At 33.0% G+C, this 13825-nt stretch overlaps 1 protein-coding gene across 1 annotated transcript in view; it reads left to right on the top strand.

Moving 5' to 3' along the window:
• The first annotated feature begins 9044 nt into the window (after nt 1–9044).
• Nucleotides 9045–13825, top strand: part of LOC124354038 (TBC1 domain family member 13) — a 51179-nt gene continuing 46398 nt past the window's right edge. Inside the window, exons 1-4 of the mRNA XM_046804235.1 lie at nt 9045–9412; nt 10935–11008; nt 12601–12726; nt 13437–13581. Of these exons, the coding sequence (XP_046660191.1) occupies nt 9393–9412; nt 10935–11008; nt 12601–12726; nt 13437–13581 (365 nt within the window). The 5' untranslated portion in view covers nt 9045–9392. The remainder of the gene's footprint in view (nt 9413–10934; nt 11009–12600; nt 12727–13436; nt 13582–13825) is intronic.

Genomic DNA, 13825 nt, shown 5'->3' with positions numbered 1-13825 from the left:
TCATGTCCTCACCCCTCTTAAATTCTTCTAATCTCCAGCACAAAGTTTGTACATGTTGATCTTATTTATTCACTTCCGTCTACACATTCTTATCTACACTGTTTAACTGGTATTGAGCATTTTACTCAATACCCTTAAGTTTGTCATTTATGATGCATAATTGCGGAATTTTGGATTTATCTTGTTGGATTCCTCATTTTACATTTCTGAATCTATAATCTATAATCGAGTAGTTCAACTTACTTCATATCTTTCAAAAAATTCACGATAACTTAAAATATATTTATCGTAATCACAAGCTGGCATCTTCTTCCAACGGTTTAATCGGAAATTAAAAACAGCAATTATGGCTCGTTCAGCTATTGATTGGGTTCATACTTCACCTTTGGTGTTATTAGGTATTAAAATGAAATCTTCAAATAATATATTGAGGCATCTGGATTAGAAATATTTTACCAGGTGAATTCCCTCCTCAAACACCCAAAACAAGCTTCTGATGATTATGTAAGTTTTATCGTGTAAAAGAATTGATGCTTCGTTTGATCCCAGTTTCAGCATCAAGGCATAGCCAGCCTGGGGGTTTTCTTTTAAACAATTATCAGAAAGATGTTGACCATTTTAAAATAAACCTGTTTTCATAGCTTTACAACATGAAAACCATTAGACATTTTTAAATGGGATAAGAAATATTAAAATTTGCAACGAACTTTTAAAAGTATTTATATAATGTGAAAAACACAGATCTAAAAACTCAAGAAATGTTCCAATTCCTGTCCCTATTGTAAAACAAGAACAACTCGTTTTTAAGCATTGTAAACCAATAGCTACCCGTTTGATACATAATCAAAGGCAATATTCACTGTCCGACGAGGTAGGTGTTGATTTAACAGCGTGTAATAATTGCTCCTATATAGCAGTATAAAGTGCTTTTTTATGTTTTGTCAATAACATTTTGACAGCTTTAATACTAACTATTGGAAGTATAAACAGTTTTCTCTTGTATTTTCTATCAATACATAAACTGAATAGCAAATAATTATTAATAATCAACAATCTTTATTTACTACACATTTACTTTCATAGATTTACAACATATAAATCAATTCAATCTATACAGGCAAGTGCTGAAGACGGTGGCAATTCAAAGCAGAGGAGAAAGTTTGTCATCAGCAAATAAAAGGCATTCAGTGGAATTAACAATCACTGAGAGAGAACAGTGAAAACGAAGATTTCCATATGTGATCCTTGTGAAAGAAAAGACATGGTCAGCATTTAGGTTAAATGTCAGTAAATTCTCCCTTGACTTGTAATACTAATTTGTGTTTTAAAATTACTTTTGTTTTAAGTTAATTTTTAACGATATTTTATTTGTGAACAGACTTTTAATGAACATCAATTAAATACGTTTTTAGGTAAATTATAACATGACATTACAAAAAGTTAATAATCTTGATGCGTAACAGCATCAATGATTAAATTATGTCGATTGTTCTTACCAGAACCGGTCAGGAATGTGCTGTATGCGAACTATATCTTTGAAATATAGTAGTAGTCAGGCTATTGTCTAATAAATTCGCTGCCAGATGATTATTTAATTCGATAACATATTTCTTGCTATATCTGGCGGTTTCTTGTAGTTCTGGTTGAACTTCCAAATCGTTACGTAGTTTTATTTGAAGCGTACCATGGAGCATCTACAATTTGTCTTGAAACTTTTGACTAAAACCTCTATATGATTTCTATGTTGGAGTTACTGGCAGTCCCCTATAGTTGTATGATGTTAATTTATAGAGTTTAAAATTTCTTTTTTTCCCATCAACTTACGTGATTTTAGATTTAGTTGTTGTCTTTTGGTCCATATGGGATTATGCCAATTTAGTCTTCTGTCAGCCCTAGATATTTGACACTTTGAGCTTCTGGAATTACAAAATTATCGAGGCTGACCTATTTAGTGTCTTAACGAGAACGTAACAAGGGTTTATTTACTTTCAATGACACGTACCCTCTACATTTTTTTTTAACATGAAAGCAACATTATCAAGAACGTTCTTTTAGATCTTTAAGAGCAGACGCAGCATCTCCATGGCATAAAATAGTATAGCAGCGTCATCTGCAAACGTAGTTATCGTTATCTCAATCGATGTTTAAATATCCGCTGTAAATGAAGAGTAAAGAAACGGGTCAAGAATACTTCCTTGAGGAGTGTCTGACTCAATTAGTGCTAAATCCATTTAATTCCATCAAATTTAATTTGAAAATATCTGTCACTTAAGTATGATTTCAGAATGGTATACATCGATTGTGGTAAACAGCGTTTTAATTTAAATAGCAAGCTGGGATGCCACACCTTATCCATAGCTTAGCTTATGTCTAAAAAAGCTGACGAACAAAATCTCTCATCTTCAAGCGTTTACCCGATAGTGTAACAAATTATACGAATTTACTCCAAAAGAAACCGAACTGGTGACCCGGAACTAAATCACTCTTATAGACTAATTTATTAAATCTTTTAAGGAGAAGCTTCTCGAATAATTTCGAAAGGATTGACAGCAAACTTTATTGGTCTGTACGATGACACAATATTGGCAGGTTTATGTGCCATGATTTTCCCATAATTTCGAAACATATTCCAGGCTTAATATTGCTTTGAGTATCAAGGTAACAAAAACAACACCTTTTCAAGGGAGTTCTTTTGGTATTTTTTATGTCATGTAATAAAGTCATATGCAAGAGCTTTTTGATCCAGAATTATCCTATCTTTGACTTCATCTGACGCAAAAGATGTAACAGGCAATGGCATCTGTTTGAGGGGAGTCTAAAAACTCAAATACTTCATCGTCATAATTTTGAAGGTCTAATTGTGAGTATGGTTGAAACACTGTGAAAAAGTGATGGTAACGCTGTTCCATTGCTGCTTTTGCCCATGAACCATCTCCGTTTTGTATTGGTGGAATGTGAGTTGTTATATAATTTACTCCATGTAAACATAACTAGATCATGTGTTATTTTTAAAAAAGATGTTAAGTAATCTATATATATAAAAATGAATGTTTGTGTGTTTGTCCTTTATGGAATCGTGAACTATTGGACCGATCATGATGAAAATTTGTACGTATATGTATTTTTCCACGGAGAAGGTTTATAAGCTATGCCCATCCCTTTCCCGATTCAGGATTCCACCCCACTGGTTACAGAAATACCCATAAGAAATGCATTGCAGCAAACATATGTTAACGTCTTTTCAAATTTTTAATCAGCTGTTCTTTGTAAACATATATTACACTTATAGTTTTAAGAGAAACGACAAATTTTGTTTAAACTGTTTCTGCAATCACTGTTAAACATAGACTTTACTATCCAGATAATACAATTCAAATTTGACGTAAAAATTCACCTTTAACTGCAATATTTATTTAATATAAACCATGCTCATGCTTGATCAGAAGAGCAATGCAGATATCATAATTACTATCTTACGTTGGCTACAAATATAAAGAATGTTATAAAATCAAGCTTAGTTGTTTTTTTTGACAGAAGTATGGTTCTCAAAACTCCGTGTGTACATATTCTCTCGATCGAGACAACAAAGCAAGCTCAATCGTGGCATCGGAGATATAACTAATTTAATCTAAAATTTATTGTAGTAAAAAAAAAATTTTACTAAGTAATATAAGGACTTCGGTTCTTAAGATTTGCGTGCGAAGCCGTGGGTAACAGCTAGATAGAGGCAGGAATATGGTACATACCTTCATAATACGCCCAAGAGGCTCACGATGGAACGACTATCAATTATCTCAGCAATGTTTAGAATGTGATAGAAAAAGAATAAGTGAATATAGTGTACTGTTTTCAACGGGAAATTGCGTGCGAAGCCGCGGGCAACTTTTGCAAAAAATTATTGAAATGCGCAGCAAAGCGCGCCGGGCCCGCTAGTTGTTTATACATTCTCATTGAATATCTAAGGTTATCTAGTTGAATTTTGTTGATTAAAGCCTTAGTTTGTAAAAAGGTTTTCTTAGTTTCATTACAATTTAATCAACAATTTTGCTACACTATCTTCAATACTCTGTAATGGAAAAACTACTGAAACCTGAGAAATTTGCATGCAGCCCTGAAACAACAAATGCTTCTAAACAATGGAAACATTGGTTTCAAACGTTCAATACATTCATAGAAAATGCTGAAGTTAAAGAAGATAAGAAACTTGGAGTACTAGTGAACTTTCTAACCTATGAAAACTATGAATTTATCAGTGAGTGTAAAAATTACAACAATGCTATACAAACTTTAGAAACATTATTCATACCTAAGAAAAATGTACTTTTTGCTAGACACTTGCTTGCTAACCATAAACAACAAGAAGGAGAATCAATAAATCACTATTTGCAAACGCTTAAATCTCTTAGTAAGGAGTGTGATTTCGTAAATGTCGATGCTAAAACCTATAGTGATGAGTCTATCAGAGATGCCTTTATTAGTGGTTTAAATTCTTCTCAAATCAGACAACGTATTTTGGAACATAACGTTATAACCTTGGAAAAAGTTGAAGAAATAGCTCGTTCCTTAGAGTCAGCTCAGAAACATGCGGACGCTTATTCCATGACTTCAGAGGTACCTCAATCATATTGTCACAACGTTGATACGAGTAGTAATTTAAAGATTCCTTCAGACAAACTAAAAACTCAGGAAGACAATTCTACTGCTGCTGCTGTATCAGCACACGGACTCCGACAGAAATGTTATTTTTGTGGAAGAGCAAGACATATTTCAAGATATGACTGCCCTGCAAAAGATGCTATTTGTAAAGGTTGCTCAAAAACTGGTCATTTTCTCAGAGTTTGTTTATCTAAGAATCTTAAAAAAGGTAAGATAAATTCAGCCTCTTTAACAACATGTCCCGTAATAACTTCAGCAGTAACACCCAAAGTATTATCTAAAGCAATTGTATCCGGAAATGTAAACGGAATTTCTGCTAAGTTTTTAGTTGATACTGGAAGTTCTGATAGTTTTATTGATAGTAGTTTTGTAAAGGCTAACAACCTTAAAACATTTCCAGAAGTCAAACAGGTGTCGATGGCATCTACGTCACTCGTTTCACCAATTAAAGGGTATGTTAGGGTAGATCTGTATGTACAAGACAATGCTTACAAACAAATCAAAATGCTTGTAATTGAAAGGTTATGTACTGATGTACTGATAGGACATGATATCATGAAACTACATACAAATGTTACTGTAGACTTTGGGGGCCCAAGATCATCTTTCTCCGTTTGTAACGTTGCCTGTGCTAATGTGGAACCACCATCATTATTTCAGCACATGACTAAAGATTGTCGACCTGTTGTGACTAAGACAAGGCGGTTTTTTTGGGGAAGATGAAAAATTTATACAATGTGAAATACAGTCTCTTCTGAAAGATGGTGTTATCGAGGAAAGTGTTTCTCCATGGCGAGCTCAAGTGCTCATTACCAAAAATGAAAACCACAAGAAACGACTTGTAATAGACTATTCTCAGACAGTAAATAAATTTACATTATTGGATGCTTATCCTTTGCCAGATATCGAATCACTTGTGTTAAAAATTGCTAAATTTGATACTTTCAGTTCATTGGATTTGTCTAGTGCTTATCATCAGATACCAATTCCAGAGCACGAAAAACAACTTACCGCTTTTGAAGCTAATGGACAGTTGTATCAGTTCAAACGCATTCCTTTTGGAGTAACCAACGGCGTGTCCGCTTTCCAAAGGACTATAAATAAGATTATTTCAGAAGAAGGACTCGAAGGTACTTTCGCATATATTGATGATGTTACAATAGGAGGAATGGGTAAACAAGATCATGATAAAAATTTAGAAAAGTTTATGGCTGTGGCTAAGAAATACAATCTAACATTGAACCTGAAGAAATGTAAATTTGTTCAAGATACTATATCTATCCTTGGTTATCAAATCAGAAATAGAACTATACGTCCCGACCCAGAGAGATTACAACCACTTTTGGACATGCCTCTGCCTCATGATGCTGCTTCTCTTAAACGAACACTTGGATTGTTATCATACTATTCCAAATGGATACCAAGGTTTTCTGACAAGATTAGAAGTTTAGTAAGCTGTAAGAATTTTCCTATTGAACCAACCTCCTTTGCCGCTAGTGATTTTCAAAACATTAAGAAGGATATAGAAAGATCATTTCTTGTGACTGTTGAACCGGAAAGTCAATTGATAGTCGAAACGGATGCTTCAGGAGTTGCAATAGCTGCTACACTGAGCCAAAATGGACGTCCTGTTGCCTTCTTTTCTAGGACTTTGTCTGGAAGTGAAAAACAACACTCAACAGTAGAAAGAGAAGCACAGGCCATCGTAGAATCTATTAAGAAATGGAGACATTTTTTGTTAGGGAGACAATTTATTCTCTTAACTGATCAAAAAGCTTTGTCATTTATTTTTGACCAAAAACATTCTAGCAGAATTAAAAACGACAAAATCATGCGCTGGCGACTAGAGCTTTCTCCTTTCTCGTACGACATTCAATATCGACCTGGTAAAGAAAACGTTTCTGCAGACGCACTCTCTCGGATCTGTAACGCCTCTACGACTGACAACAAACTTTTTGAAACGCACCGGTCTCTTTGTCATCCAGGAATAACGCGTTTCTATCACTGGGTACGCAGCAAGAATTTGCCATATTCTTTGAATGAGATCAAATCAATGACTTTATCTTGTCCTATTTGTTCAGAGGTCAAACCTAGATTCCACAAACAAACCAACACATTGATAAAGGCCACTTTACCTTTTGAAAGACTCAATATTGATTTTAAAGGACCACTACCATCGTCAAGTAGAAATCGTTATATGTTAAATATTGTTGACGAGTACTCTCGCTTCCCATTCTCTTACCCCTGCAAAGAGATGACTTCGAATACTGTGATAGAATGTTTGGAAAACTTGTTCTCTGTTTATGGGATACCAAATTACATCCATTCTGATAGAGGCAAATCATTTTTGTCTGATGAAATAAGGACATATCTTCATCAAAAGGGGATTGCTACAAGTTTAACCAGTCCATACAATCCTGCAGGAAATGGACAAATTGAGAGGTATAATGGAATTATATGGAAGACCGTTACATTGTCACTAAAATCCAAAGGACTGGACCAACGATACTGGGAGTCTGTACTTCCAGAGTCTCTACATTCGATACGCTCTTTACTTTGCACAGCAACAAACTGCACTCCACACGAGAGAATGTTCATACATCCACGCCGATCAACTAAAGGTACTTCACTACCAGCATGGTTACTGCAACCTGGACCAGTACTAACCAGGCGAAATGTAAGAAGCAGCAAATACGAACCACTAGTTGATGAAGTTGAATTAGTAGAAGCAAAAACACAATACGCTCTAATTCGTTACCCCAATGGAAGAGAATCTACTGTTTCACTAAAACACTTAGCTCCCCGAGGTGATAAAAGTCTAATGGTGACAGACTTATCCAATTGGTCGGAAGAACAGGAGGTGGAGGATGAACATGAAGATGCATCACAAGGAAATAAGGAAGATTCTTCAAAAGACACTGAAGTTGAATCTGAACAGTTCAATCAAAAAAATAAAATAGTTTCTCCTCGAAGAGGATCAATAATAAGAAGGATCCCTGAACGTTTCAATGACTACCTCCTAAATTCAGTGGGGGAGAATGTTATATAATTTACTCCATGTAAACATAACTAGATCATCTGTTATTTTTAAAGAAGATGTTAAGTAATTGTTTATACATTCTCATTGAATATCTAAGGTTATCTAGTTGAATTTTGTTGATTAAAGCCTTAGTTTGTAAAAAGGTTTTCTTAGTTTCATTACATGAGTTATTGTTCTTTTTAAATACATGGTGGCTTTCTACAGAGAATAGTCAGTAGCGTTAGTAGCAGAAAGATTTTTACTGAAATGGTTAAACCCATCATTCGTTATGTTTATCAGTGTTTGAGATAGATTTCCAGAGGCTTTGTCAAGCATTGGTTTAACTGTATGACTTCTAGTATTCTGCCAAAGGCGTCTAAGCTTACACTTTTGTGCTACACGTTTCCTCATGTAAATCGGATAAACTATATTTATTACCCGATTGTTTATGAAACATACCAGGTGTTGATGGCCAAGCGGCGTTCTAAATAATTGTGTTGAGATGATTGATTGCTTTAAAATCGTAAGGGGAAAATATGAGCTCTCCGGACATTTGCCATCGTTCAGTATTGTGTTACTGATTTTTTTGTAACACTGAACGATGGAAAATATCCGGAAAAATCCTGTTTCTTTCACAATCCTTCCATCTTCAAAAACAAACTTCAAACAAAGAGTAATCAGGGGATTTTAAGGGAATCTTGAATATAACATTAGAATTAATTTCTTCCTTAAAGGTGTTCCAGTTTCTATATTATATGAAATAGGTAGTCTTGGGTTAGTTTAGGGCATGAGCATTTAAGACTTATGACTGGAGAAAAATCAGAAGATAAATATAAACAAGAAGATACTGACAGACTTTTAGGTGAATTCTTTCATAATCAAAAAGTTTAAAAATTCAGGTTAAAAAAAGGAATTTTATCCTGTTGGTTGGCCAGTAATGGTTGGCCATAAATAAGTGCTTAAAATAGTATCTTTACTATTTATTGTTTAAATTCTGGAAATATTAAGACATATGTTTGTTTTTTAAGCTTGCTAAAGCAAAATGTGTCTCTGGGAAATATATTATTGTTCCAACTACTTTTATCATTGAGATGTGACTATATTATACAAAGAAGCAACATATAAGTCACCTTCCAATTAAATAAATTACGGTAAAATAATGAATAACGAGAATTCTTATTCGTCTTAGTTCGTTATCTAACTATTACACATACATCTTTTAAGTAAATAACATTTAAGAGAAACTAAATGAGAAGTAGTAGTTATACAGAGAGGAAAGTGAGTTACTAATGGCTGTTAGATCTTAAATAACTTTTTTCTACTGTTTAAATACTTATATCTCCAAACAGCTAGACAGCTCCAGCTGATTGATTGTGAAATCAAACACAGCAGACTTAACCTATCGTCTTTTACCAATAACGATTGGTAAACAACATTTATGGTTATAGTAGTGACAGCAGAAATCTACTTATAAATTGTATTTACACTATTTCTAGTTTTAGTTTCATTCATAGTAAAGTCAAATAAATGTGTTTCATTTTAATGTTTAATAGTGGTCCATTTATGTTTTAGTTTCTTTGCGGAGTCAACGAATGGGTACATAACAGTCAATATTACTGAATCAGGCTATATTAGGATGTAGGAGTATTTCATTTTTATTGAGATAGCGTCTGTTGATTTGAACATTCCAGATTGTAAGAGATAGTCATATATCAGAATGACCTCATACCGAGCTAAGTAAGTATTCTAAAGAAGATTTTTCCATCCATTTTGGTGAATCATATACATTTTTTACAGTTTTATTTACCTGTCAATATAATTACTATTTTAATTACTGCCTACAGTACAATTTTCTTAATTTTTTATTTTGATCCTTATCAGATTGTTTTACTATGATGTTTTATAATTTTATTGAGCATAAATAAATATTAGTAATGTTTTAACTCATAATTTTAAAACACAGTGTTATAAAAATAGTACAGAATACTGAAAATAACTGATTAGTATTGTAGTGGCTAGTTGAAATCAGTGTCAATGAAATTTGTACTGTATGAGGCAATAATACTTTTTTTTATCTTGATTACACTATGTGGCTGTAGTAAACCAGACAAAGCGTTTTTGCATTCTAGGTGTCTCTGATGTCAAAACAATGCAAAGAGTTTATTTCGAATGTATTTTTGTTGACTGTTTTGAATCTCTTCAGATATTCATAAACTCGAGTTTCCAGGACTCAAGTTTGACAGTGTCAGATTTAATAAGATGCTGTACTGATCAGAATATTAAAAGGAGCTTTTAAACTCAACATTCACATTGAAGAATTAACTGAATTTACTGCATTTTAGAATATCGGTTGCATTTAGGCCTATTACTACATGCTATTAAAAGTGGAAAACTTACATCCATCCGAATTGGATTGATAATTATTAGAGAGTGCGGCTGAGTATAATAAGTGGTCACCAACACGATCAAATTATGATTATCGAATCATCGATATTCTTGACCATTTAATAATATTGAAAACAGAAATCAAGATGTTGGACAAAATAACATAACATATATTTCAAAGAACAATATAGGCCTAGTTCTGCTGGTTTCTAGTCTTAAAAATTCTGTGTGTCTATCCGCACAATATTTCAAGAACAAATTTATCTCTAGACTTAAAGTTTGCATGAAGCTTCATTTCTACATACACAGCATTGAGTCTTATGGTGGTGGATGTCACTCCATGGGATTAGGATGAGTTTTACCAAACGTCTTTATAAAGTAGCCTTGCAATGAGAAAATGGCAGGATAAATACATTTTTAAACAAACTGAGTACAGTCAATGACATTTTAATACATAATAAGCAACTCGTGTAGCCTAACTAATTATAAGACATATAAAGAGAGATTTTATCAATTTAAATTTAGTATGAAACTCCATTTTTACATAGAAAAAAATGAGATCTTTGGTGATGCTTGTCCTTCCTTGAATTGTATTATTATCACCCTTGAATTAAATGAGCTATAGACTTGGAATTTCACACACAACCTCAGCAAAGCCTATTTGTTATGTAACACATTTTATGGTATACTTTTGTTTGTAATGCACTGATACCTTGTTATAGACTACTTTCACCTCTGACTACGTAGACAATCCCATATAAAATAATCATTAGAACAATTGGCATCAAACGTGCTTTCCCACCCTATTCCTGTTTAACATTAGAAATAAGAATGTCTGAAATTAATTGTTAATACATTGTTCTTTATATTTTAGGCTTAAAGACTTTGAAGAACTTCTGAATGGAGAGGAAATAAACATGACTACCCTTAGAACTCTTTGTTTCAGTGGTAAATATATGTAGAGATAGATCAAACAAAAATAGATCCCTAACACCATTTTAAAATAGTTTAATACATTTATTGGTACTTTGGGATTATACCAACCACACCAGTATGAAGAACACAAAAATATAAATTTATAGAAACAAACATGATAGAACGAAAAAACAACTCTTTAATTACAAAATTACAAACTTACAACGATTATCAATTGTTAATGGGGTCAGATTCCGTTATATGCCCCCAACGCTTAAACTTTTTTCAATGAACTTAGAACGTTATAAAACGATGTAGTTGAGTAACAGAACTAACATTCCATCAATCAACAAGCATTTCCAGGTATTGTGATCGGTATTTTTGTCGCTGTTATCTTATCTTTCTCGCTGTTATCTTATTTTTATCGAGAATCCCGCAGGCCAGGCCGCCATCACATGATTATTTAAGTTTTTTGCACGCTACATTATCAATTCCATACATAGCCTTTCCATTACAATTCAATTTATATTTCTGATCAGCCCCTCTAGAATTTGATATTTTACTGATAGGTACTATCTCGAGGGATGTTTTTCTTTCGTCGACATCAGCGCGGGGCAGCACCGACCGAAGCCCGCGCTGATGGCCGGAGGCACTCGCATTTTGGGTGACGGAGTGTGATCAAGAATAAAAACAAGTTTTGAGTGTTTTTTTCAATAAAGAGTTTAGTTTTTGATTGGTAATGTTTGTTTTTTGTTGAATTTTTGTGTTTGGAGAAATGTAGGGGGTTTGTTGTACATGGAAGTACAACAAAGCGACCACAACTGAACGGGCAGCGAGACTCTGCAATCACGTTATCTACTAGACCACTCAACTTTGACCTCTGTCTGAGGATGGGGAGTGGTTTGCGATAAGACAATTCCTGTTTTATATTGACGAAATATTGTTCTACGCTAATCTAGTAATCAGTAGAAGCAAAATGTCAAATAACGATTCATGTCTGTGTGTGGTCGGTATAATCTCAAAGTACCCATTTATTAATCTATAATTTGTTGAAAGTACTTAAACAGTTAAGTTGATACTCATCTATAGCTATCACCAAATGACAATGACTGCACTAACACCATTTTAAAATAGTTCAATATATTTATTTGTCTATAATTTGTCGTAAGTATTTCAGTAGTTAAGTTGATACTCATCTATAGCTATCACCAAATGACGATGACTGCACTAACACCATTTTAAAATAGTTTAATATATTTATTTGTCTATAATTTTTAGTATTTCAGTATTTAAGTTGGTACTCATCTATAGCTATCACCAAATGACAATGACTGCACTAACACCATTTTAAAATAGTTCAATATATTTATTTGTAGTAAGTATTGCAGTAATTAAGTTGATACTCATCTATAGATATCACCGAATGACACTTAATGCACTCACACCATTTTAAAATAGTTCCAATATATTTATTTGTCTATAATTTGTAGTAAGTATTTCAGTAGTTAAGTTGATACTCATCTATAGCTATGACCAAATGACAATTACTGCTGTTTGGTATTTTGCAATGTGTTGCGTAGGTTAATTGTATGTTATTAAAAACTAAATTCAGATTTTATAATTAGGTTGCCCTGATGAAGGTGGGCACCGTGCTGTATGTTGGAAACTTCTTCTGAACTACCTTCCTCCAAACAGAACTTTGTGGTGTGAAGTACTCGCTGAGAAGAGAGAACTTTACAGCCAGTTCATTGGTGTGTACTTTACAACATAAGCAATATACCTGTTACGTTAAAACTAGTGATAAAAATAACCATAATAAATAACCGTGGTTATTTTATACCTTGATGGACGAATAATATCCAGACAATTTTCCTAACATTTTAGCTTGAATCGATTCCAATTATCCTGCCAACAATAACTCATATAAGATGACTGTTTATGGTCCGTGTTTTGTATGGTGAATTGAATTTAATGGGCATTTAGAGGTATTCTTACATTACTGTATTTGTTATGTTATGTATTTGTTCCTTTAACAGTTCGTGAATTCTTCGAATACCTTCTATATTGTGGAATGACTAAATTAAAAAAGTTAAAAAAATTGTATCTGTAAAACTGAGTTTTGATTTTTTTTTAAATTGGTATTTGTGTAGTGCTCCTTGAATCAATTCACACCTTTTTAAGAAATAAACATAATGGAATGGTTTTTTATGTTGTTGGGGGAAAAAGTAGACTATAATTTATAATATTTATTTGAATGATAAAAGTTGTTAAAATGTTTAAATTAAAATATTATAAAACGAAATTTAAATACATTTTGATACATAATAATTTTAATTTTTATCTCAATATATTTGTATGCACCTATTTTAATGTTGTCTTGACATCATATGGTAAAATAAAAAAAATTAGTTGGCATTTTTATCAAAAGCTATACCAACGTGGATTCATATTATTTTCACAGATGAGATGATAGTCAATCCTGGGGAATGTGGTGTTGAGGGTGACTGTACGTTTGCCGATCATCCTCTGAACGTGAGTCCAGATAGTCGGTGGCAAACCTATTTTAAAGACAATGAAGTTCTTCTTCAAATTGATAAAGACGTCAGGTAAGAATTGTCAGCAATTCTATTATATCTACAAGTGGTGTGTTTTCGTAATAGTTAAGAATACATTATCTGATCTAGTATAAATTACTTTGATCATTTATAAACTGACAATAACTTGCGCTAAAATTTTATAAAAAAGAAGATTTTAATATATTTTGACACTACTACAATTAGCACAACTTAGTAATGTTATACAATTTTTTCCTGCAAAATTCTTCTGACCTGGTAGTATTATGCAAAAATT

This window comes from Homalodisca vitripennis, chromosome 1 (genome assembly GCF_021130785.1).
Source record: "Homalodisca vitripennis isolate AUS2020 chromosome 1, UT_GWSS_2.1, whole genome shotgun sequence".
In the NCBI taxonomy this organism is placed as follows: Eukaryota; Metazoa; Arthropoda; class Insecta; order Hemiptera; family Cicadellidae; genus Homalodisca; species Homalodisca vitripennis.
This window is presented reverse-complemented; position numbering and strand designations above follow the sequence as displayed.